The following is a 23940-nucleotide window of genomic DNA, read 5'->3' as shown; positions in this document are numbered from 1 at the left end:
ATTATATTGATCATACTTAGAAACAATATCTTGAAAGTATATTCTAAAGTCGTGACTTCAGATACATATACAATAATATATATTTCTAAAATATTCAATATAATTTTTAATTTTTTATAAAAACAGTTAATATATTTATTCGTTTGTAAAGAATTTTTAGTATTATATTTATTTGTAATATTAAAAAATTGTAAAATATATTGAAAAGAAGAATAAAAATTTAAAAAATTATAAAAAAATAAAAAGAAAGAAAATGATCTTTAAAGATAAATGCGCAGACGTGGTTTTGTACTGAATCGCTCGTGTCCCGTCAAATAGAGGGAGTGAAACAGCACCTGCTGCCATTCTGGCATTACGTCAATGGTAGACATTTCATTTGCTGGTTGGGGAGGAGTTACCGTGACCGCCATTGTTACAGATCTTTCATATTAAAGAACGTGATCTGTGAATTTATATTGTCATATTGTTGATTTCATCGAATTGTGTTTATTTTTTAGATTTCCGCAACAACAGTACAGATATTAGTAAGAGTGTTCTTAAGCATAGCATGTCCACTATGAATCCCGAGTAGTGAGTAAACTTTTTTTTGCGCAGGCATAAGTGTATCTAAGAATGTTCATTTCGTGAAAATATCACATAATCACTTATTTATAACTCTAACAATTGAACTGAATCAAAGAGATTGACTTAATATTATTTATACGTTATATAGCTGAATTAATGTGATAAAGTTTTGTTTAACGTTTACTATCTGACAGATTCACCTTTTCCCCCTCCCTTGCTGTTCATATTCGTAAGCCATATTTTAGAAATTCATTTTCTATTATACTTATTTTTAATTTTTTCAGTTTGTTCCATATATTTTCTTTTCATTAATTTATTAATTGCTTATTTAAAATTTAAAAATTTTAAATTGAGAAATTATATTAATATAATTTAAGATTCATCTTAGTAAATGTTATAAAAAAATATAAGACAAAATTTGTTTTATTGAGCATTTTTATTTGTCAAAATAATTCAAATAATATTTTTGTTATATATTTTTATTAGAATTATTAAAAAATTGTGTAATGTGTGTGTGTGTGTGTATGTGTGTGTGCGCGCGCGCGCGTGCGTGTGTGTATTTGTTTAAAAATATTAGAAGATATTTCTATAATTTTAAAGAAAAAAGTTAATCTTAATTTTTAATATATTTACAAATTTTTTTTTAATAAGATTTTTTAATTTTAATTTTTAAGCTATTTATATATATATCGAAAGATTAATCATTTAATGAACTTATGTTCATTAAATTCTATAAAAAATTTAAAAATTATTTTTAAATAGTAATTAAATTAAAATAAATATGTAACCATATTTGATATATATATATAATATCTTGCATTGTATTAAATATCATAAATTATAAAAAATAAAAGAAAAATAAATTTATAAGATTATGCATGCAATTTATTAAATATAATTTATTTATTCATTGTAAATATTTTTTTGCAGTGATTACTTGTTTAAGTTACTTTTAATTGGAGATTCAGGAGTTGGGAAATCATGTCTTTTACTCCGTTTTGCTGATGACACATATACAGAAAGTTATATCAGTACTATTGGTGTAGATTTCAAAATACGAACAATTGATCTAGATGGAAAAACAATAAAATTACAAATTTGGGATACAGCAGGTCAAGAACGGTTTAGAACAATTACAAGTTCTTATTACAGAGGTGCACATGGTATTATTGTTGTTTATGACTGCACAGATCAGGAAACATTTAATAATGTTAAACAATGGCTCGAAGAAATTGATCGTTATGCTTGTGATAATGTGAATAAGTTGTTAGTCGGCAATAAATGTGACCTTCATACTAAAAAAGTTGTTGATTACACAACAGCAAAAGTAAGAAATTTATAAAAAAAATATATATCAATAATTATAATAATTATTACAATAAAATAAAAATAATTACAATAATTACAATAATCAATAATTAATCAAAATTTGTTCATAATATTTGTTAAATTTGTTCATAATGTTTCTTTTGTTCCTATATATTTATTATTAATTTAATGTCAAAAATGTATTGTCTTAATAAATATTTTAAATTTTATAAATAGGAATATGCAGATCAACTTGGTATACCATTTTTGGAAACATCTGCAAAAAATGCAATGAATGTAGAACAAGCTTTTATGACAATGGCTGCAGAAATAAAACTTAGAGTGGGTCCTCCATCAAGTGGTAACAGTGATCCAGCAAATAAAGTGAAAATAGAACATGGACGTCCAATTGAATCCTCTAAATCTGGATGCTGCTGAGAAATGTAATTTTGCAATTAAAACCAAAGTAAGTTCTTTTTGTACATAATAATGATTAGTAATTATATAAATATAATTGAAAATTATAATTTGAAAAATTTATACTTGTATATTAATGTTAAATTTATTAATTCCAGAAGGACATCTTATGGTAGCAGTTTTATACTGCTTAAAGATATTACAAGAAGACATAAGAAAGATTGTGGAAGTTTCAGTTTATATTAAAGAAAAAAAATAAGGTGTGAAACATTATTAATTATGGACCACCAACTCTGTTATAGAGTTGAATAAAACAACTTTTGTTCTATCTTCTTTTTTTTTTAAGAAAGAAGAACATAATTATTCATTTGCTAATTATTTAATGCAAAAAATTGACCATAGAAAAATTTCTCGAAGCATTGATCATTGATTCTATGCAATGATGTGTTTAACAGCAATTCGAATTTATATAAAATACGTAATACTATGTATCGTGGTTATAAAGATAAGCACTTTTATTTTTTAGCGTTATTGTAATATGTATAATTGAATATTTTTTGTCTTAGAACAAGTCATTCTTACTCTTCATACTACCCAAACATTTTTCCACATCTATTCCAACTCTTGAGATAAATAAGAATTAGAGTAATGATATAATTGAAACATGCCGTCGTTGCTGCCTCCCTCTTTTTTTCAGTGCTCATTAGTATAATTTAACGATATATTAATAAATATTTCAATACTATTACAAAAAGTTGTAATACTTATACATACAAAAATGTGTATATGTGTATGTGTATATTACACACATACACACACAGAGACATACACACGCGCGCGCGCACACACATGCATATTAAAAACACTTCCAATTGGTAACTTCTATAAAGTTACATCAATTTTTTAAACTTGCTACTCATAAAATTTATGAAACTATTCGCCTATTATAAATACATCATACTGTTTGTAAAATATTCTATTCGCTTGATAAATTCAATATATTTTGTTCTGTAACTATATTCATAAAGTGTGTTTCATATGAATTTGTAAGATAAAATTTTTTAACTACAATATTACTTTACTTTTGCATCAATTATTATTCAAGTCTAGTTATATTATTTTGTATTACATACTCGTTATCAATTGTTTTTGCTTATAAAAATACTTAAAAAATATTTAATAAATCAAATTGCTCTAATAAAATTTTATTCTGCAATATTAATACCAAAAAAGACTTTATATATCATATAGAAGAAAGAAAAGAGAGAAAAGACATATTTTGTACAAATACAAAAAAATATTACGATTGCAATTAATCTTGTTTTTGTATTGTTATTACAGAATTTTTATGAAACAAAATAAGAATATTTCGTAATTATGAGATTTATTTCAATATAATAATAATATGGATTAATTAATAATAATGTATGAAACTTCATAAGAAGAACGTATGTAATAAGTAGAATGTATGATTATAAAAAATAAATATCAATGTATAAGTTGAAAATTAATTATTTTTTATTTTATATAAATACGTTTAGTTTTAATTTGTAATGGTATATGAACTATACAATATGATATATTTATTTTTAATATGATAGATATTCAAGTTGATATAGAAAGTAAGTATAAATGTATATGTTCTCCTTTGTATAGTAATATGAAATAGAATAGGATACATTAAAAGTTAAATAATCGAAAGATAAAATGTTTTTTAGCCAAACTGTAGTTTTTAATAAATGATTAATAACATTTTATTAAAATTTATGTATCTTTTTATTATTTTTATTCAATCGAAATAATATTTATATTTCACAATATATTGTAACCTTACTTTCATAATTGTCATTTGAATTTCATCAAAATGATGCAACAATATATGAAAGAATTAGAACAGGTAAATTGTAATATTAAAATAATAAATTTAATTTTTTTGTTATTAATTTATAAAATAATAATTTTTTTTAATATGTTTCAGGATCCATTTGATCCTGAAGAATTTGTTGAAAGACTTGCTTGGAGAACACTTAATGATACCATAAAAGACGATGGAAAAACATTTTTCGATCCTACAATAGTGCATGAGACATTTTTACAAGCAATTAAAGATTTACAAATTTTACAAGAACGTCAACAAAAAAAATGTGATAAACTTGAAACAGCATTAAAAGATGAAGAAGCAAAACATATACTTGAAATACTTGAATTACAAGAAAGAAATAAACATTCTATTGATCTCTTTCATCAATTAGATGAAAGAATAAATCTTGTGGCTACTAAAGTTTTACATTTAGGAGATCAATTGGAAAGTGTTAATACACCAAGAGCTAGAGCTGTTGAGGCTCAAAAATTAATGAGACATTTTTCAGATTTTTTAAGCCCTGGACCTCTAACAGATCCAATTTTTACAGATAAGTCATCGGTACAAATATCTATTTTATATATTTGTGATTATATTATATATATAAAACAGAAATTAAAATGCTTTATTTTGTAATAGCTACATGAAGCAGCAGATGTGATACAAAAACTTCATCTTATTTCACAAGAATTACCATCTGAAAAATTTGAACATGCCAAAAAAAAAATTATTGCTAAATATGATGAAATTGAAAGAAATCTTATAGAAGAATTTGTTAGAGCACATAATAGAGAAGATGCTAATCGTATGAGAGAATTAGCATCAGTCTTAACTCATTTTAAAGGATATTCGCAATGCATAGATGCATTTATAGAACAAAGCCAGATGGGTTCATTTGGTGGAAAAGATGTTTTTCAGGATGTTATACCTATGTGTACGAAATATCATAAATTAATGCAACAGGTATTTACAAATCCTGAACAAGTGATGGCAAAATTTGTGTTAAATATTTACCATTTAAGACTTCAAAAATATGCAGTTGCTAAATTAGCAGATAAAACTGATTCTGATAAGTATCTTAAAAATTTATATGATTTATATACAAGAACTGTGAAATTGTCTACAGAATTAAAAATGTTTAATATATGTACTGATGAAACATATCTTACTAAACTTACTAGAAATATATTTCAAAAATATCTGGATACTTATATCATGTAAGTTAATAGAATAACTGAGAGAATATAATAATATATATAATAATTAAATATTAATAAATGCAATATTTTAGTATTGAAATAAAAGCATTGAGAGAAAAATCAGCAGCTCTTCTTATTGAATATTATGAATCTAAAAATCATCAAAAGAAACAATTGCAGAGTGGAGGATTTCAAGAATTAAGAAGAGATCTACAAGCAGTTTTAGGTGCAAGAACTAATATTAATATTGCACAAATAGAAAATTATGGAGGAGAGACATTTTTATCAGAGGAACTTGCAATTGCTTTATTACAAAGAAGTAAAGTGGCATTTCAAAGATGTCAATTATTATCAAAATCTGATGAAATACCAATGAATGCACTTCAAATTTTTGAAATATTATTACAATATTTAATAAGTGAACATGTTGATTATGCATTAGAATTGGGTTTACAAAGTGTACCAATTCCTGAAAGTAGGACTCAACCTGAAATACATTTTTTCAATATTGTACATCAATGTAATGCAATTGTACGCTTATTAGAAGAACAATTTAATGACAGTGTGATACCTCTTATTGTGTATGATTTATTTTATCAATTTTACATATTTTTATATATTTCATTTTTAAGAATACATTTAAAATATATAACTTTTTTTAGATCAACACCCAAACACGGAGATTGTATGTTAAAAAAAAAAATTATATTGGATCAAATTGATATGAAACTAGAGACAGGATTAGATAGAAGTATAAATGTTATTATTGGTTGGGTAAAAGTATACTTACAAAATGAACAACGAAAGACTGATTTTAAACCTGAAACTGATGTGGATACTTTAAGCACTTCAGCTTGTTTAACAGTAGTTCAGTATGTAAACGGGATGATACGACATATTCGAAGTACTTTAGATGGAAAAAATTTAAATAATGTTCTAACTGAACTTGGAGTACGATTTCATAAAGTTATTTATGATCATTTACAACAGTTTCAGTTTAATTCTGCTGGTGCTATGTGTGCGATATGCGATATGAACGAATATCGTAAATGTGTTAAAGAACTTGAAATAGATCTTGTTACTTCTTTGTTTGATACTTTATATGCTTTATGCAATTTATTATTAGTTAAACCAGAAAATTTGAAACAAGTTTGTACAGGAGATCAATTGGTATGTATTATAATTTAATCAAAATTTAATCAAACAATTTTTTATATTAATTAAAATTAAAATATTTTTTTATTACAGGCAACATTAGATCGTAATGTTTTAATAAATTTTATACAATTAAGAACTGATTATAAGACGCAAAAATTAGCAAATTGTTTGAAGGGTTTAGCTACCTAACTTTGTTTGATCTATAGATTTATAATTTTTTAGAGTTATACACAATATTTATGATTATAATATTAATATCATTGTGTAAATTATACTTTAATAAGTAAAAATATTGCTTTCATTGCAATAATAATACTGTACTATATAGCCAATTGTACAAAATTTTGTTATAAAATGCTATATAAATTGTTAAACTATATAAAAACAATTATTTCCTTATCTTTTAAGTTTTAATTAAATATGAAAAGAAATAATTTTTATTCTTTTTCAATTTTGAAGTAAATAGTAAACGTGTGTGTGTGTGTGTGTATGCATTCATTTTGTTATATATAAGATTGTCAAATAATTGCAGCATACGCTATGAACATTTTTCTTATTTTAGAGAAAAATTATATGTATAGATAACAACTATAAAATTTATTAAAAATTTTTTTGTTTACTTATTTCTGATATAAATTGATATCAAACAATTATTTGCTTAAAATTTTGTAATATTTTGACATATTACATACCACTTCATTTGAAGCATATTTCATATATATAATTATATTATATTAAATTTCATAATTAATTTCTGTTTATGAAAAAGTATTTCTTCTTACATATTTATGATTTTTAAACTTAATAAATATTTTTTATTTTTAATACTAGTATTAAAAAAATCTTATAATTAATAAATATTAATATTTAGAAAGCAATATTAAAATGTAATATTTTAATAATTAAAAAAAATTTTTTAAACAACATAATGTATTGAAATTAATATTAAATTTTTGACTTTTTTTAATAAAAAAAAAAAATAAATAAAATTTAATATAAAAACTTTTCTATTTATTTACATATATTTTAAATATATATTATTTTCTTAAGTTGTAATATGGATTAAAATTTTTAAATGTTATTAAAATGGATTATTAACTTTAGAATAGAATGTATATTTGCAAATTTTTAAAAAAATTTAATTCTAATTTTCATGTTATGAAAATTGATATAATAATAATTTAAGAAAATACACAAAATATAAAATTTTCATGTGTCAATACATAGATTAATAAAGAATTAATTTTAAATAATGTTTATAGAATATTGAACTTAATATTTACTAGATACTCATCAAATATTTTATCATTGCAAAAATCTTAAACATTTATACAATGTTATATTAATACTATTAGTAATATAAATGTTATATATAGTACTTTAAAGAGATTATAATGTACATGTAACATAAATATTACTAATATCAAACATAATTATAGAAAGGTTTTGATAAAATGAATAGTACTAACAATGAGGTTCAATTTACTATCAAATTAACAAAATATAATATAAATTTTTCATTTGTCATACATAATGTAAACGAGCATTTAGAAATTATTTGAAATTTAGTTTAATATGCATAATCTACAGGTCAAAAATTTGAAAAAAAATTAGTTTTTAAGAATACGGTACAAAAATGTGGTAAATAAAAAGTTGGTAATTTTATACAATATCAAATCAATAATGATTTAATAGCGCAAAATTATAAGTTATACATAAAACAAAGACAGAAATTTACAATATGTAATACAAAATGGTCACAGGAAAAAATAAAAATATGAAACTATTATAGTATTCATATTTCTAATACACACTTACATGAAATAATGTCTTGTAAATGTACACTAATTGTGATTAAGTATATCAATCCTATTTTTCTTAATTGTAGGTCACATTGCAAACTCTTACTAGATTAACAAAGATTCTGGACGTTATAATTCTTAAGCAGGAAGCCTCTAACTTTCTTATATTTAAAGGATGAAAACATTAAAATAATTCACACCATTCATTGTACCGTACTATTAAATTTCATTAAATCATCTAATATAATTCAATGATAATTAAAGTCTTGATTTCTATTTGATTACAATGTTATGAATCATGGAAATAAAAGGAAGAAGATAAATAATCTGATAGATATCAGCGCATACGATAAGTATTAGTCTCATGTACTTGGCACAACTCTCCTTTGAAGTCCAATTCAATGCTGAAATCCAAATCTCTGTAGTTCCTTGCATTGGGCTTCATTGAAAATACACCATATATTTCTTCTCCTTTCTTAACGGTCATATATTCATCAAAGTAGAATACAGTTTGTTTCCAATGAGTATACTGTACTTCTGGTGCTGTACTGAAGCCGATACGTTTGTGGCACTTGGTGAATTCGATGTTAAAGAATGTGACTAATGCTTGGACATAGTCATTTCTACGAACTTGTAGCGTAAATGGTGATGAAAATTCTAAATCAGCCTTAGTTACTGTGTATAAATCAACTTCTTTAATGAGGCATGCATTTGTAACAACTTGTTTTGGGTCCACAACATCCACTAGAGGTTCACTAATTGCTACTTTTCTTATACTACTCATATCAAATCCATATACATCATCCCACCAATTTATTTTTTCATCTTTATATTGTCTATCTTCAATGCCACAAATAAATAAAGTTGCTTTATCAGGAAATAACATTCCATCTTCACGAAGCCATTTATCTCTAGCAAAAAGCACTGTATCTAACATTGATTCATAAAATAAACAATAACCCATCCATTCAGAAATAATTATGTCAACTTTTTCAATGCCATCAGGTAGCGAAACCTCTTCAACTTTGCCTTTAAGTATTGTTATGACATTTGACAGTTGATTTGCTTCCACAATTTTTTCTGCATATTCAACAATATTAGAACACTCAATACCAATAACTCTGGCTGCTCCAGCTTTAGCAGCAAACATTGAAAGTATACCAGTTCCACAGCCAATATCAAGAACAGTTTTTCCTTTGAAAAGGTGCTTATTGTGATACATAGAATTACGATAAGTCACTGTACGCACTTCATCCTTCAGCATTTCTTCATGAATTCCATAATGTGCATATGAGTCAAAATAATAATCTCGAGATGTCATATCATCCACAGATATAGATTCCCTACAAGATGATGGTGTTGCATCTTTATTTAATGCAGTATTTTCTGTAACTTCCATAGATTCCATTTTTGACACCTATAATAATACAAAAACAAAAATTATTAATGATAAAATATAATATATATTATATTTTATATCATTAATAATTATTATATATATATATATAATTATAAATATATAATTATTCTATATATATATATAATTAATCTAAAAAAACAAAATATATTAATTATACTCATATTATTAGATTTATTAGATTTATTAGATGAAAATATAATATTATATTAAAAAATATATTTCTTTAATAATTAAACACATTAATTAAATTATTATTCATTTTATGAAAAATATTATAAATAATTAAGATTTATAGATATTTAAGAAAAAAATCTACAAACACGTGATATGACTTCATTATCTTAAATTAAAATATATAAATATTTTTTCATTTAATATAATAAAAATTATTATTATGTATGTGTAATAAAAATTATTATTAAATATCAATTACAATGTGGTTCATCAGTAACAGAAAACTTAAAGACTTCACAACGATGAAGTCGTTAAATATACTCGTTTTTGTCGACACCAAAGATGTACACGTGCCCGCCAAAACGAATGGCGTCTATTTAAGATCGAATGATCAAACGAGATTCTTTATACGCACACATATTTCTATATTATCATATGAAAAGTACAAGCACATACAAAGGAAACGTAATCTAATTTTCTTATAATAATATTGACAATAATTTCAAATGATTAAAAATTATTCTTAAAAATATGTCTAGGAAACTTAAAGAAATAAGTCCGAGCTAATCAATTTGTCTTTAAGATACTTAGCTATAGTGAAAACTATAATGACAAACGACATTCAAACATTTTCTTCTTTTAAAAGTTTATGAAATATCGCTCATTGCTCGTAATGATATTAATATATCAAAAACGTTGTTAAGATTTTTTCTCTTTACTTTTATAAAAATATTGAGCTAAAACTTACTGAATTCTCTGCTGTGCACATGCCACTCTGGTTGATTTCTACCGGCACTTCATTACTCGACGCCATTTTGTTCCGCGTCACAGCAGACGACCACAGACAGGAACGTAACATGAAGGCACATGGCAAAATCTAAATATGATTCTGTCAACAAATATTCAAACAGTGATTATTGAAAATAATCAAATTTATTCTTTGATTTATTTTACAGATTTTATAATGACGTTTAATTGTAACTTATGTTTCAGGTTAATTAATATTTTATTTAGATATAATTCTCTTTGCTTAAATAAATGAAAGAATGACTAGCCTCATATCAAGATTTTATTATGTATATATATTTATAAATTTATAAATATTTTTCAAAATTTTCATTAATTTTTATTTTTTATTCTTATTATAATTATAAAATTCTTGGAATAATATATATTAACCTATAAACATATATTCAATTAAAGAAATTAATCGAATGTTCAAGTATATGTACATATATATATATTTTTTTTAAATTAAAATTAGCATTATTTATTTTAATAAATATATAATATTACATTTTACATTTAAGAATAAAAATATTTGTAATGTAAATTCTAGAAATTATAATATATTTTATGCATAATAACATATTTAAATTATAAATTCTTTATTCTCATATTAAAATCATATTAATCTTTATATGTCATAGAAATTATATAATACTTCGCACAATACATCATATAATTATTATTTTAAAAAAATATCGATTTCAAAACATTGTTTTGTTTTAAAAACAAATATTATTTACTTTTCATAATCCACATGATACATACACATTAAATTTAATAACAAAAATACACTATTATTTGTTGTATTGAAAATACGAGATTACTTTTATCCGAATATTCTTAAAAGAAATGATGAAACGACCCAAAATCATGATGTTATGAACACATTGATACATCCCTGTCGTATGCGCAGTGCGGTCTTTCTATTATTTCAATTTTTATCTTAAATAGATATTCATTTATTTTTAAACCTTATTGAAAAATCTTAACTTATTAACATAATAATATAGCCATTAAAATTATTAATAATTTATTAGTAAAATAATATTTTTAATTTCGTATCTTTGGTCAGTTGTTTTCAGAGAGTGCAAAGACATCATCCAATAGGAGTCGAGTGGCTAGCTGACAAGTTGCGTCGGGGTGGAAATGGGCAGGGAACAGGAGCTTGTACGCATTCGAGCCGAGAAGTGTTGGTTTCACGAAAGGGGTCAGGTTCCGTGTCTACGTGATTTTTCCTGTGTTATTACTTTCAATAATATAATGTAAATTTCGATTTTAATGTCATACACATCCCAGTGTCTTAAGATTATTTATATGGAGATCGTGGAGCGCTAGAAGATGCTGGTAAGGAAACAGGCGGGAGCAAAGTTGACGTAGAAACAAGTGCGCAAAGATTGTATAGTTGAGTTCTTTTTTCTGCCGTGCGTATCGAGAAAGTAAAATCCGTGCTTTTGTTATGTAGTTACAACGCTTTCGCAGGTCATTTACTTCGGACGAATGTCTCACCTAAAGTACCTTCGAGGTTACAACTATTACCTGATGTCTGAGAAATCGACAGGCTGTCACGAACGTAGTGGACTCCGTTTTGAAAACGTGGTTAAGATATCAAAGTATGAGTTTTATTTCAACGAAATATCTTCGTGCGAAAGTTCTTGTTTATCGTAGGACAATTTCGATTTAAAAATAATCTGTACCTGCGAGGCATGATCGCCTACATAAACAATAGCTCATCATACAAGACAGTTAATGTTTTTAAATCAATTTTGATATTTTTATTTTTCGGTTATCGTTAATAATAATACAAATGTAATTTAAAACGAAATTAGATTAATGGTATATTTAGATGAAAAATTAATAATAATTATCTAAAATTTCATTGATATTATTTATTATTATTATAATTTTTTATTAAAGTTGTATAATAAAATATTAAAATTTTAGATATTTCTTATTATTGTATTATAGTTAGAGAATGAATGTATAATAAAATATTTATAAAAGTATGTCATGAAAAATTATACATAAAAAAAACTATAAATCTTAAATATAGATATATCTTCTGTTACAGGGAGACGATCCACCGTACCTATCAGTGGGTACGGAGGTTAGTGCTAAATACAAGGGTGCCTTCTGTGAAGCAAAAATTCGAAAAGTAGTAAGATCAGTAAAATGCAGAGTGACTTATAAACAAGGTTTGGGTACAGCAACAGTAGCTGATGATCAGATAAAAGGAACTTTAAGAGTAGGTGCAGCTGTTGAAGCTAAACATGGAGATAGAAAAGAATATGTGGAAGCTACTATTACTAAAATCCAAGACTGCAGTCAATATACTGTAGTTTTTGATGATGGAGATATTACAACATTAAGAAGAACTGCACTTTGTCTAAAAAGTGGACGACATTTTGCAGAAAGCGAAACTTTGGACCAACTTCCTTTGACACATCCAGAGCATTTTGGCAATCCAGTAATTGGAGGTAGAAGAGGACGACGCTCTAGACAAGCACAGTGAGTATAATGAAATAATATAGTATAATTTTGTAATATAATTTGAATTAATATTTATCAATGAATTGTTGTTAAAGAGATGAAAGTAGTGATGATGAAGATAGCCCTCCACGAGGAACTCGTGATTCAGGTTCTAGTGGAACTGGAAAAGAAGGAATGGAGACAGAACCTGAAATTGGACGAGTTGTATGTGTGGAACTTGGGGACAAAAAGAAGAAAGATAATTGGTTTCCTGGATTAGTAGTTGCACCTACTGCTCAAGATACAGTGAGAATTAGAGTAAGAGATGACTATCTTGTGCGCTCATTTAAGGATGCACGATAGTAAGTTTAAATTGTGTTTATATGTAAACAAGTTCTGTGGAAAATATGAATACATAAATATTATACATACATATGAAATTTTTCATATATTATATTCATATATTTATAAGTTTTAAAATTATAAGTTTATAAATAAAATAATATTAATATGTTAAAATTTTTTATATAAAATTTATATATATTTTTTTTATAAATAAAATTTATTTAGTTTATTATTAATTTTCATTAAAAATATTTACTAAAAATTAATTTTTACAATATTACTGTTTATTTAAATATTTTTTTTTATATTACTATGATATTTTTTGCATATTCAGTTATACAGTTCCGAAGAAAGAAGCCACTGAATTTACAAAAGAACTTGTCAACAAAGTTGAAAATAGCACATTGAAGGTTGCAGTAGAAAAGGCATTGCTATTTTTAGAAAAGAATGAGTTACCTCCTCATTGGGATAGAGATTCTCTTTTTGGGCATTCTGTATCAAGTGGAAACAGTGATTCTGATGGAGAACTTGATTCTGATGTAAGATTTTTTTTTTCTAGTTATAATTTATTGTTTTCATATATTATATAAATTTTATTTATTTTGCAGAGTTCTGATGATGAACCACGTGAAGAAAAAGATCATTTTGTAGCACAATTGTATAAATTTATGGATGATCGAGGAACACCTATTAATAATTGCCCAATGATTGGTTCTGAGGATATAGATTTATATAGATTATTTCGTGCCGTTTATAAATTAGGAGGTTACAATCGTGTAACAAATCAAAATCAATGGAAATTGATAACACGTCGCCTGAGTTTTACAATGCAAAATTCACCATCTACGCACAATTTGGTTAAACAGGCCTATAAAAAATTCTTACACTCCTTTGAAGATTTTTATAGAAAATTAGGTTGTACTATGGTAAATCATCCAAGAGGTACTATGCGTAAACAACGTCCTGGAAGAAGTTTGATTAGAGATAAAGACAGAAATACACCTGTACCTCCTCAAGTATCAATTGCTAAAAATGAAAAAGAAGAAGAAGATAAAAAAATTATGGAAGAGGAAAAAAAGGAAAAGAAAGAAGCTAAGAAAGAATCAATAAATAAGGAAGAAGAAATTGTTAAAATAAAAAAGAAGGATGAATTTGAGGAAAGCGGTAGTGGACAAGAAAGTGATGTAAATATTGAGGGTGAAGCTGAATCATCTTCCAGTGAAAAATCTCAAAAAATTTCAACATCATTATCATTACCAAATAGAGGTAAATCTAAAAATAAAGAAGATTCAAAGAAAAAAGTTATAGAAAAAAAGAAAAATGAATTTAAAAGACAAGAAAAAAAAGATGATAAAATAAAAGAAGAGGATGCTACTAAAACAAGATCAAAATCTAAAGACGATAATCTAAAAGGTAAAACGCCTTCTGAAAATAGAGAAACACGAACTCCATCAAGAGAATCAGAAAGAAAAACTTTATCTAAACAAAGACGATTAATAGATGAAGATTTAAAAAGACGAGGAAGAAAACGAAAAGAATATGAAGTAGAAAAGTCACGTACAGATGAACAGTTAACGGATTCAGCTCCTTGTTACAAAGGGCCTGTAGAATTAGGAGATAGACTGAAAGTTTATTATGGACCTACTCATGAATCTAAAGTTACTTATGAAGCAAAGATTATTGACATGGAAAAAGATGGTACAGAACCAATGTATTTAGTACATTATACTGGATGGAATACAAGATATGATGAATGGATTAAACCATCAAGAATAGCACAGAATTTTACACAAGCTCAAGGAAGAGTAAAACGAATTAAAGCTACTTCAAGACCTCAAACTCCTAGTACGAATTTACCGAATAATATAAACAAATCGTCAAAAATGGTTTCTAATACTAATTCAAATACATCTCAAAATCGACGTCGAGCACAAAGTGTTGCACCTACATCAATTGTTTCATCTTCAACAAAAGAGGTCAAAAGAGAAGATAAAGATAAAGAAATATCTCAACCAGTTAGATCTACAACTCCATTATCTGTTATAAGTTCCAGCTCTAGAACTAAAAGTCCAGCAACACCAGCGAATAATCGTCAAACACGAACAAGAAATAATGATATATCCAATATAGAACATCGAAGACGAACTAGAAGAACTTCTGGACATGCAGATATAGTTCCATCAGAAACTGAAGAAAGTGAAACATATGATTCAGATACTACAGAATCTGAACAAACAAGAACTAAATCTAAAACTACAGAGGAAAGAAAACGTAGGGAAGCAAGATATAGAGTAGAAGATAGAATAAAACCAGAGGAAATTAGTGAGGGTGAAGAAGATAAAGATAATTTGGAAGAACCGCGTAGAGGTAGACGTTTAAGAAGGACAATTAGTAAATCTCAAGGTATAAAATCTGAACCAGATAGTGATGAAGAACAGCCGAAAGGTCGAGATTTTGATTTAAATCAAATACGATCTGAATTAAAAGGTTTTGATAAAGCAGTAAAATTAGAACTTGTTAGAGTTGAACCAGATCCAGAAGATGAAATAAAAATAGAAGAAAAAGAAAATGTTGTTTTAGTTTCACCAAAATCGGAAAAAAATTTAGAATCATCAAAATTAGAAACAATGTCTGAATCTAAAATAATAGATAATACAGAAGATATATATGAATTTAAAGAACCAGAACCATTTGAATTTGAAGTACGAAACAAACGAGATACAAGTGGAGAAAAAGATAAGATAAAAAAGAGAGTATTTGAAGATGAACCAAAAAGTCCTAAGAAAAAACAAAAAATAATATCACCAGTTATAAAAGAAACTAAATCAGAAATAGATATTGATTCACGAAAAAAAGTAAAAAAATTGTTTAGTAAAAGAGTTGATGATATTACAGATAATTTAGCTTCTCATAAATTACAATCTACATCATTAACAACATGTGAAGAAGCATTTGATAAACTTTGTGAATCACCAACATTTAATCAAATAAAACCTATACCCATTATTGAGGAAACAAATAAAATAAGTAATGGTATAGATCTTTTATTTAGTGATTTACCTGGAGATGATGATGCTACCCATGATGATTCAGAAGATCGTTTAATAATATCAGAAGCAGAAGTTTCAGAAGCAGAACAAGAAAACTTATTTACATATCAACAAGAGATGTTCTCTTCTAATGATGCAAATGATTCAATAGAATTAAATAAAGAAGATTCAAATTTACAAATTGAATCAGTAAGAGAAGATACAACATTAACAATTTCAAATAAATCTGATATTCTTGTTGAATCAAAGGAAATGATTAAATCTCCATTACATAGTCAATCTCCAGAATTAAAATCACTGGAATCAAAATTATTAGATATAACACCTGTTTCATCTCCAATTGTAACAGTTCCAGCACCAATTAGTGCAAGATTACCAGCTACATCTACAATAGAAGAAAAACTTTCAGCTGCAATGGCTTTTCGTAATAAAACTAAAGATATCAAAAAAGAAGAAGAAATTTCTGAAGTTGTATGGAAATCTTCAAAAGAAATTTGTAAAAAGTTAGATATTGCAATTGCACAAAAAAATAAAGAAGATCAACATGCATCTAAAATTGAAAGTGAAAATAAAAAACAAGAAGATGAAGATATTATAATTAATAATGAAAATCAATGTAAAGAAATAATGTGTGTGGTAATTAAACAAGAAGAGGAAGAACTTCAACAATTTAAATTAAAAAAAGAAATAGAAATAAAAAAATTTGTTGAAACTAAAGTGGAACATAAAAAAATACAAGAAGAAGAAGAATGGAAATGTATAGAAAATGATAAATCTAAAAAAATAGAAGATGAATTTAAAGAGCATGATTTTAATAAAGAAAAAGAAAAAGAAAAGCATAAGAAAATAATTAATCAAGATGTGGTAGATTCTGCAGATAGTAGTGATTCTGAACAGAGGCTAATAATTGATAATGAGGAATCACAAGACATAAAAACTTCATCAAATTTTGATGTTAAATTAAGAGCAGAATTAGATAGGCTTCAAGATACACAAGAAAGATATTCACAATTACAGACACAAAAGCCTATGCAATCATTGAAACACCAACAACAAGAATGTGAATTTAAAAATGAAATTAAAGAAATATCTATTACAAAAACAGATGAAGAAGGAGAAACAATTAATTCTTTGCTTTGTGAAGAAGAAATACCAGGTTCACCAGCACCTATTATTGAAAATATAGAACAAATAAATGCTGGTCCATCTTGTTCACCTCCAAAAGTTGAAACTACAGAAAGTAATATAGTACTAATGGAAATGCCATTTGCAAGTGCACCTACATCTGGTCAAAGTACAACCAGCAGTACTGTTGCTACTCTTAGTATGGCATTGCCAAAAACTGTAGAAACATCTGTTCCAGTTTCTTTATCTATACAACAAAATCCTACTCTTGGTGCGAGGCAACAATCTCATCATCAACATTTACCTGCACTAATGTCTGCACAGAGAAGAGAAAGCAATGAAGCAGCACCTGTAATGGATAATACTCCTCCAACTACACCTGATTCAAGTATTTCCAATATTTCTGGATCTCCAAGAGAAGAAAGAACAGGTGGTTCATCACCAACTTCGGAAGATAATATGAAACATAATCGTGATAGTTCTGAAGCAGATAATGATAGTGGTGGTAAAGGTCCAGGATTTAGTGAAGATGATACATTGCCAAATGTTGAAGGAAATTCTGCAGATAGGATATTAAAACCACCAGCAAAACGTTCTATTGAAGAAACACAATCTCCTAAAAAACGTAAAAGAAGTAGAAAGCATTCAGAATGTGATAAAAACACTACTAAAAAAACAGGAAGACATAGTAATAGACATGGTAGACATGGTGGTGGAAGTGATAGCGATGATACGAGTGAAGGTTCTAATTTATGCGGAGTTAATTCAACTTCAACGAATCATACGAATATAAGTAGTGTTCCCGATTTGAGTAATTATTCATCAAGATCGCCTCGACCTACAAAATATAATTTTTATGTGGAATTAGGTAAAAAATTAAATAGTTTCTATCTTAATTTTATTCCTTTATTTTTTTTAACTATAAAAAAATTTATTAATTTTTTTCTTCATATTATAGATCCTGAATTGGATGGTAGTCAAAGGATAGCTGTATTACAGCAAAAATTAGCTGAATTACGTAAAACATATAATGCTGTGAAAGTTGAACTTGCCGCTATTGAAAGACGCAGAAAAAAATTAAGAAGGAGAGAACGAGAAGGTAAAAATTTTATATATATAATTTTTTGAATTATTAATGTTTTTTAAAATAAAATATATAATTTTTAAATAAAATATATAAAAATTTTTACATAAAATTTCTTTTGCATACCAAAAATGTATTTAATTTGGTTTTAGCCATAAAGGCAGCTAAAGCAGAAATGCAACAGGCTTGTTCGTGATGAGCTGCCTTCAAATATCCTAATTTATTTAATCTGCGTTAAAGAAACTTTTATACAACACTGATAAATAATAGAATAGAATCACTATATGGACATCCTGCAATTACAGCAGATTTCATGACAATTTTTATCTACCTAATATTGTTTAGGTAATTTTTTCTCTATTAATATAATAAATTGTAGATATAGATATAAGATTTAGTAAAAGAGGAACACTTACCAGAATGAAAAAATATATTCATATGTGCTTTGTGTTGTACATTGTTTTGTCAAGATCATAATGTGACAAAATTTTTATCCTTTAATTTGTCATTTCACCTGCTCAGATGCAAAGTACAAATTATCGAACTTGATGATCATTTCATCGTTCATTCTTGTTTTCTAAGAAAAGGCTGAGAAAAATGTTACCGATAGTGTGTTATTGTAAAGACATCTTGGGAACAAATAATTGTCATAAGCCGTCTGTCATTTTTGTTTCGAATATAGTTTTTAGCACCGTTGGCAGTTGAGCTGTTTTCAAGACGATAAAAAGATGTCAACCATTGCATTCTTCCTAGGATAGAAAATTTTGTATATATTAGAATATAGTAATGTTATAGTGATTCACAATATATATATAATTAGAATTTTAGCACTCTTATGATCGAAATTTTTTATTTAAAGAATAAAATGTTGCAATTTAATATAATTTTTAAAGTAATAAAAAAAATGATCATATTCAAAGCAATGTACGTAAACAATTTATGAATGAATGATTGTACATTGATATGCATGTGAAATATAGCACAATTTTAATTTCTAAAAAATTACTTTAATTTATGTAAATAATTTACACAAATAAAATATCATATTATATTATTCTCAAATATAAAATATTAAGATTTATTGTAATTAATAATCATATTCGTACTTCAAATTAAATTTCTTGACAAAAGGCATAAAATTGGATTTTTATGCAATTGTCATGAATGCAGCTCAACAATATTCATCAATTTACAGCCTTTTGCATTATATTCGAAAAATTGCTGCCATTGTGCTTTAATCATTAAATAGGTATTAGACGTTCATCGTCATATATATCGTAATTGGTCAAAGATGCATTTATATTTCTATTTGAGCGTTAAAGTACCTCAGGTACTAAATTAAAAGAAAATGAAAAATTAAAGTTAAGAAACAAGTTGCAGAAAACAAAATCAAATACCCCTGAGTGGAATTAAATTTGTACGAAGACATGTTGGCTGAGAAAAGAAAAAATGAAATTTTATATAGATATATATATATTATATATTTTTTATAAAAAAATCAGTCGCGGACATGCTTTATGGTATCAGACAACATGATCATACATTGGGGGAAAAATGAAAGAAAATTAGGAGTTGGGCTCCATAAATCTTTGTACATATTTTACATGGTGTGTGTTAAAGAGACACTCATAAGTCAGGTTTTAGTAGTTTATCGCACACAGGTATAGCTACGTATATTATTGTATAATGGTTTCAGAAATCTTGCAGTAGCACATGCTAAATATTTGTTTTAAGAAGTCAAGACGATGTGTATCGACACTCAATCAAACAATAAACAAAATGTATTTTAATTTCGCGTAAAAAGAATAAAAACAGAGAATGTCTTATTTATATTTCATTGTTTATTATTAGATGATCTCATCAGAGATATATAAAAAATTTTATTTTCAAAAGTTTTCATTATTCAAAATAATAAAAGATTTAAATATAAAAGTATTTTAATATATTGTATAACTCAATTTAATAAACTACAAAATAATTAACAGCAAATAATAATATTCAAACATTAATATTAATGATATTTTTTCTTTTTGATTATTGTTATAAATAAATTTGTTATATAAGATATATTTTAAATATTATATATATTTTAACATTATTAATTGAATTTCATAATTTAAACTAGATATATGAAATATACATTTTTGTCAAAATAATATTATTTTTAGATATAATATTTGAAATATAATATTATTTAAATGGATCTCTATTTATTAATTTAAAAAAATAACAAATGAATACAACATTATTCTATACAAATCTTGAATACATGTCTACTATTTCATTATAATCCATCATTATCTTTATTATTTGTACTTTATATATTTAGGCAATAATATTTGTAAAAAAATATTATATAAATATTGGATATTGATTTCAGGATATTGATTAAATATATAAATAAACTATTATGTACATATATTGATCACAGATACATAGCTTTATATTGTCTTTTCTTATGTAATAATAATAACATATTGAGTAAAACAAATAATATTAAAATATTTAAGAACATATAACAAATGACGAATTATTTGAGTGACGAACGCATCCTTATCTTCTAAAAACAAATTTTCTCTTTGTAAATCATGAATTACATGTGAAATAATACATATAGTAAGCACAATATGGATTGTGTCGCCAACCAATAATATTGTTCTACGTAACATTTAATTGTGTTAGCGAATATTGTTAAGAAATAAATCCTATCTTAACAAATTATAGTAATATTATTTATCCTTGTATTATTCTTAAAATGATTTTTGGTTTTTCAAAATATAAAATACTGTAATTAATTAAAATTTTTATTTCGAAAGTTATTATTTTGAAAATTATTATAAATTATTCATTATATTGCAACTTAGAAGTAAACATTCAAATTTTGTTAAACTCTGCATAATAATATATATTAATATATTATAATTATGCAAATATTTTTATTATTATAGTTTTATACATATATTTTATATATAAAACTATTAATATTTAATAACAAATGAAACATGATTACTTTATGTATATTAGTATTGACAATTTTATGTATCTAATATATAATGCTAGTAAACATCTGTCAATAAAATGATTTCTTATTTTTAATTTATTTTTAATTATATATAATATGACATTATTTAATATTTTAAGAAATTTGACATAGCTATCTATCTTTGTACACCAGCAGTATAAATTTGTTAAAGAAGCAATATACTATCTGACATTATTAAAAAATGATTACAAATTTGTTATATATATATGATAAAAACTATATAAAATACATAACATAAAATATTAATTGAAAAATTTGAATTAATATTCAAATAAACTAAAGATATTTATATAAAGATATTTATACCTAATTTTAATTTTATTCATTATAATCAAAAAAATTTTTAATTTTTTAAAAAAGTAATGAAATATAAAGAAATAATCATTATATATATTTCATAATATTAATAAAAATATTAATAAAAAATTATAATTTGTGTAAAAAATAAAAAGTTTATACAATAAATGAATAATTTTAAGAAAAAATTTTGTATAAAATTATTAAAGACAAGTAAATTAAGTAAATAATTTTATGGATTGCTGAATGAATTGATTAATTGTATATATACCTTTTTGTTTAACAATATTATGTTCCTAGTAATAAATTATTCAAATAACAATACAAATAAGATACAGAAAATGTTTAATAATATTGAGCGTAAAGATATGCTTTTAATTCTATATGTCAACATGGAGGTGAACTAGATGTTGGTGCAGTATCAACAGTTTGTGTCGAAGTTGATGCAACTGTTGATGATTTTGTTAACCTTCGTTTAGCTAACAAAAATTGTCCCATTAATTCATGATGAGCTTCTAGTCGTTCGATACAATGTAGACATGCTGTTTTAGGTAATGGGTCATTCATGTTTACCTATATGACAAAAATATAAAAATTGTATATTTTATTATAATTGTTATTTCTAAATTAAATTTATTTATTAATATATTATATATTATTATTATACATTAATATTATTTATATATTTGCATATATATATTTTAAAAAATTGGAAACTTTGTTTACATATAAAAGTTCTTAAAATATATAATATAATATGTATAAATAAATAATTCAAATTAATATAACTATAATAATTATATTTAAAAAACTTAATAAATTTATAATAAAATGAACTTTTTTTATCATGATGTGCAGTTTTTAATCTTTAAATTATTATATTCGAGTCAATATTGTCAAATATGGTTAAAAATTTTATATAAAAAAAATTAAAAATAACTTAAACAAGTTGAAATCTTATTCAGCCATATATAAAATGTTATACAAAATATAAAAATTTTATTAACAATAATATTGATAAAAATGATTTAAAAAAATATAAAAGTACAAAATTATTTTACCGTAATTGGAAGATAAGCATTTATTTTTTCAGCAAGTTTCATTCTTTCACCCTCTTCACCGTATATGTGGATCACGAAACGGTTCATTTTGCTGCAAAGTCTACATATAAAACCCGTGATCACAGCTTTATCTGTGCTACCCATTTCAATTATTTACTAAAATTTATTATTCTTTATATATGATACTTATCGACACCCTATAACCCGACACAAGTCAATAACTTCACACAAAAATTACTATTCTATAAATCGCACAAGATGTTATGCTTCTTTCGAGATTGTTTATCATAGTTCTGAATAACTGGCGCTACAAGCACTGTACCATATCATATCAAAATTTTATATAAAAAATTGCTTACTCTTCCTTATTAGTATTATAAATTGAATATATAGTCATTTAATTATTTTTAATTAAATAATATTATATAATAAATATAAAAAATTGAAAATGAATTGTTATAATATATTTAAAGTTTATTAATATTTTAATAATTAAAGATTATGAAGAAAAATTTAAAGGTTATAAATAAATTTAAAAGAATTGATAAATTAAAATTATTTTAAATTAGATTTCTAATATTGATTATTTTTTAATAAATTCATTAATATTTGATTATTGTAAAAATAATATATTTATTTTATATAATAAATAAAAATAATTTCATTATTTTTTTTATTTCATTTAAACAATTTAAAGTTATTTGACTTTAACTTTATTTGAAAACTTTCGATAACATTTATTTTTTTTGCTAATATATTGAAGATATTATTTGTTAT

At 24.7% G+C, this 23940-nt stretch overlaps 5 protein-coding genes across 11 annotated transcripts; 3 read left to right on the top strand and 2 right to left on the bottom strand.

Annotated features, from left to right (window-relative positions):
- The first annotated feature begins 23 nt into the window (after nucleotides 1–23).
- Nucleotides 24–3521, top strand: LOC107997656 (ras-related protein Rab-1A). Its single transcript, XM_017056410.2, has 4 exons — nucleotides 24–570; nucleotides 1495–1891; nucleotides 2110–2338; nucleotides 2448–3521. The coding sequence occupies exons 1-3, from the start codon at nucleotides 548–550 to the stop codon at nucleotides 2308–2310; spliced, it is 621 nt and encodes a 206-aa protein (XP_016911899.1). The 5' UTR covers nucleotides 24–547; the 3' UTR covers nucleotides 2311–2338; nucleotides 2448–3521.
- Nucleotides 3522–3874: 353 nt separating this feature from the next.
- Nucleotides 3875–7116, top strand: LOC107997686 (exocyst complex component 5). Of its 3 annotated transcripts, none has more exons than XM_017056452.2 (6): nucleotides 3875–4186; nucleotides 4268–4711; nucleotides 4790–5367; nucleotides 5442–5930; nucleotides 6012–6519; nucleotides 6598–7116. In XM_017056452.2, exons 1-6 carry the CDS (start codon nucleotides 4154–4156, stop codon nucleotides 6694–6696), a joined length of 2151 nt encoding a protein of 716 aa, XP_016911941.2. In that variant the 5' UTR covers nucleotides 3875–4153; the 3' UTR covers nucleotides 6697–7116. The 3 variants fall into 3 exon arrangements, with proteins under 3 accessions (XP_016911941.2, XP_016911942.2, XP_061930809.1); XM_017056453.3 differs by lacking the exon at nucleotides 6598–7116 and having other exon boundaries at nucleotides 6012–6221; nucleotides 6340–6515; XM_062074825.1 differs by lacking the exon at nucleotides 6598–7116 and having other exon boundaries at nucleotides 6012–6253; nucleotides 6340–6502.
- An 856-nt stretch (nucleotides 7117–7972) lies between these two features.
- LOC107997678 (protein arginine N-methyltransferase 1) lies at nucleotides 7973–11579 on the bottom strand. 3 transcript variants are annotated; one of them, XM_017056439.3, is made up of 3 exons: nucleotides 11458–11579; nucleotides 10652–10792; nucleotides 7973–9726 (listed from the first exon to the last, which is right to left on the bottom strand). In XM_017056439.3, exons 2-3 carry the CDS (start codon nucleotides 10760–10762, stop codon nucleotides 8647–8649), a joined length of 1191 nt encoding a protein of 396 aa, XP_016911928.1. In that variant the 5' UTR covers nucleotides 10763–10792; nucleotides 11458–11579; the 3' UTR covers nucleotides 7973–8646. The 3 variants fall into 3 exon arrangements, with proteins under 3 accessions (XP_016911928.1, XP_061930817.1, XP_016911929.1); XM_062074833.1 differs by having other exon boundaries at nucleotides 11433–11567; XM_017056440.3 differs by lacking the exons at nucleotides 10652–10792; nucleotides 11458–11579 and adding an exon at nucleotides 10163–10421.
- Nucleotides 11580–11704: 125 nt separating this feature from the next.
- Nucleotides 11705–21480, top strand: LOC107997617 (AT-rich interactive domain-containing protein 4B). 3 transcript variants are annotated; one of them, XM_017056348.3, is made up of 8 exons: nucleotides 11798–12075; nucleotides 12155–12302; nucleotides 12761–13197; nucleotides 13275–13520; nucleotides 13838–14042; nucleotides 14112–18546; nucleotides 18637–18777; nucleotides 18915–21480. In XM_017056348.3, the coding sequence occupies exons 4-8, from the start codon at nucleotides 13354–13356 to the stop codon at nucleotides 18956–18958; spliced, it is 4992 nt and encodes a 1663-aa protein (XP_016911837.1). In that variant the 5' UTR covers nucleotides 11798–12075; nucleotides 12155–12302; nucleotides 12761–13197; nucleotides 13275–13353; the 3' UTR covers nucleotides 18959–21480. The 3 variants fall into 3 exon arrangements, with proteins under 3 accessions (XP_016911835.1, XP_016911837.1, XP_016911836.1); XM_017056347.3 differs by having other exon boundaries at nucleotides 11798–12093; nucleotides 12172–12302; XM_017056346.3 differs by lacking the exon at nucleotides 12155–12302 and having other exon boundaries at nucleotides 11705–12036.
- On the bottom strand, nucleotides 21164–23503 carry LOC107997619 (uncharacterized). Its single transcript, XM_017056352.3, has 2 exons — nucleotides 23164–23503; nucleotides 21164–22675 (listed from the first exon to the last, which is right to left on the bottom strand). The coding sequence occupies exons 1-2, from the start codon at nucleotides 23305–23307 to the stop codon at nucleotides 22490–22492; spliced, it is 330 nt and encodes a 109-aa protein (XP_016911841.1). The 5' UTR covers nucleotides 23308–23503; the 3' UTR covers nucleotides 21164–22489.
- Nucleotides 23504–23940: the final 437 nt, after the last annotated feature.

Source organism: Apis cerana, linkage group LG5 (assembly GCF_029169275.1).
Source record: "Apis cerana isolate GH-2021 linkage group LG5, AcerK_1.0, whole genome shotgun sequence".
NCBI classification, from domain to species: domain Eukaryota; kingdom Metazoa; phylum Arthropoda; class Insecta; order Hymenoptera; family Apidae; genus Apis; species Apis cerana.
Note: the sequence above shows the minus strand (reverse complement) of the source record. Positions and strands in the feature narration are given on the sequence as shown.

Coding starts and splice junctions, on each gene's coding strand:
- LOC107997656 (XM_017056410.2), top strand. CDS start 548: ATGTCCACTATGAATCCCGAGTA. Junction 571..1,494: donor TCCACTATGAATCCCGAGTA/GTGAGTAAACTT, acceptor ATTTTTTTGCAG/TGATTACTTGTTTAAGTTAC. Junction 1,892..2,109: donor TTGATTACACAACAGCAAAA/GTAAGAAATTTA, acceptor TTTTATAAATAG/GAATATGCAGATCAACTTGG.
- LOC107997619 (XM_017056352.3), bottom strand. CDS start 23,307: ATGGGTAGCACAGATAAAGCTGTGATCACGGGTTTTATATGTAGACTT. Junction 22,676..23,163: donor ATGCTTATCTTCCAATTACG/GTAAAATAATTT, acceptor TTTGTCATATAG/GTAAACATGAATGACCCATT.
- LOC107997678 (XM_017056439.3), bottom strand. CDS start 10,762: ATGTTACGTTCCTGTCTGTGGTCGTCTGCTGTGACGCGGAACAAAATG. Junction 9,727..10,651: donor TGTGCACAGCAGAGAATTCA/GTAAGTTTTAGC, acceptor GTATTATTATAG/GTGTCAAAAATGGAATCTAT.
- LOC107997617 (XM_017056346.3), top strand. Junction 13,198..13,274: donor CGACGCTCTAGACAAGCACA/GTGAGTATAATG, acceptor TTGTTGTTAAAG/AGATGAAAGTAGTGATGATG. Junction 14,043..14,111: donor ATGGAGAACTTGATTCTGAT/GTAAGATTTTTT, acceptor TTTATTTTGCAG/AGTTCTGATGATGAACCACG.
- LOC107997686 (XM_017056452.2), top strand. CDS start 4,154: ATGATGCAACAATATATGAAAGAATTAGAACAG. Junction 4,187..4,267: donor ATATGAAAGAATTAGAACAG/GTAAATTGTAAT, acceptor AATATGTTTCAG/GATCCATTTGATCCTGAAGA. Junction 5,931..6,011: donor AGTGTGATACCTCTTATTGT/GTATGATTTATT, acceptor AACTTTTTTTAG/ATCAACACCCAAACACGGAG.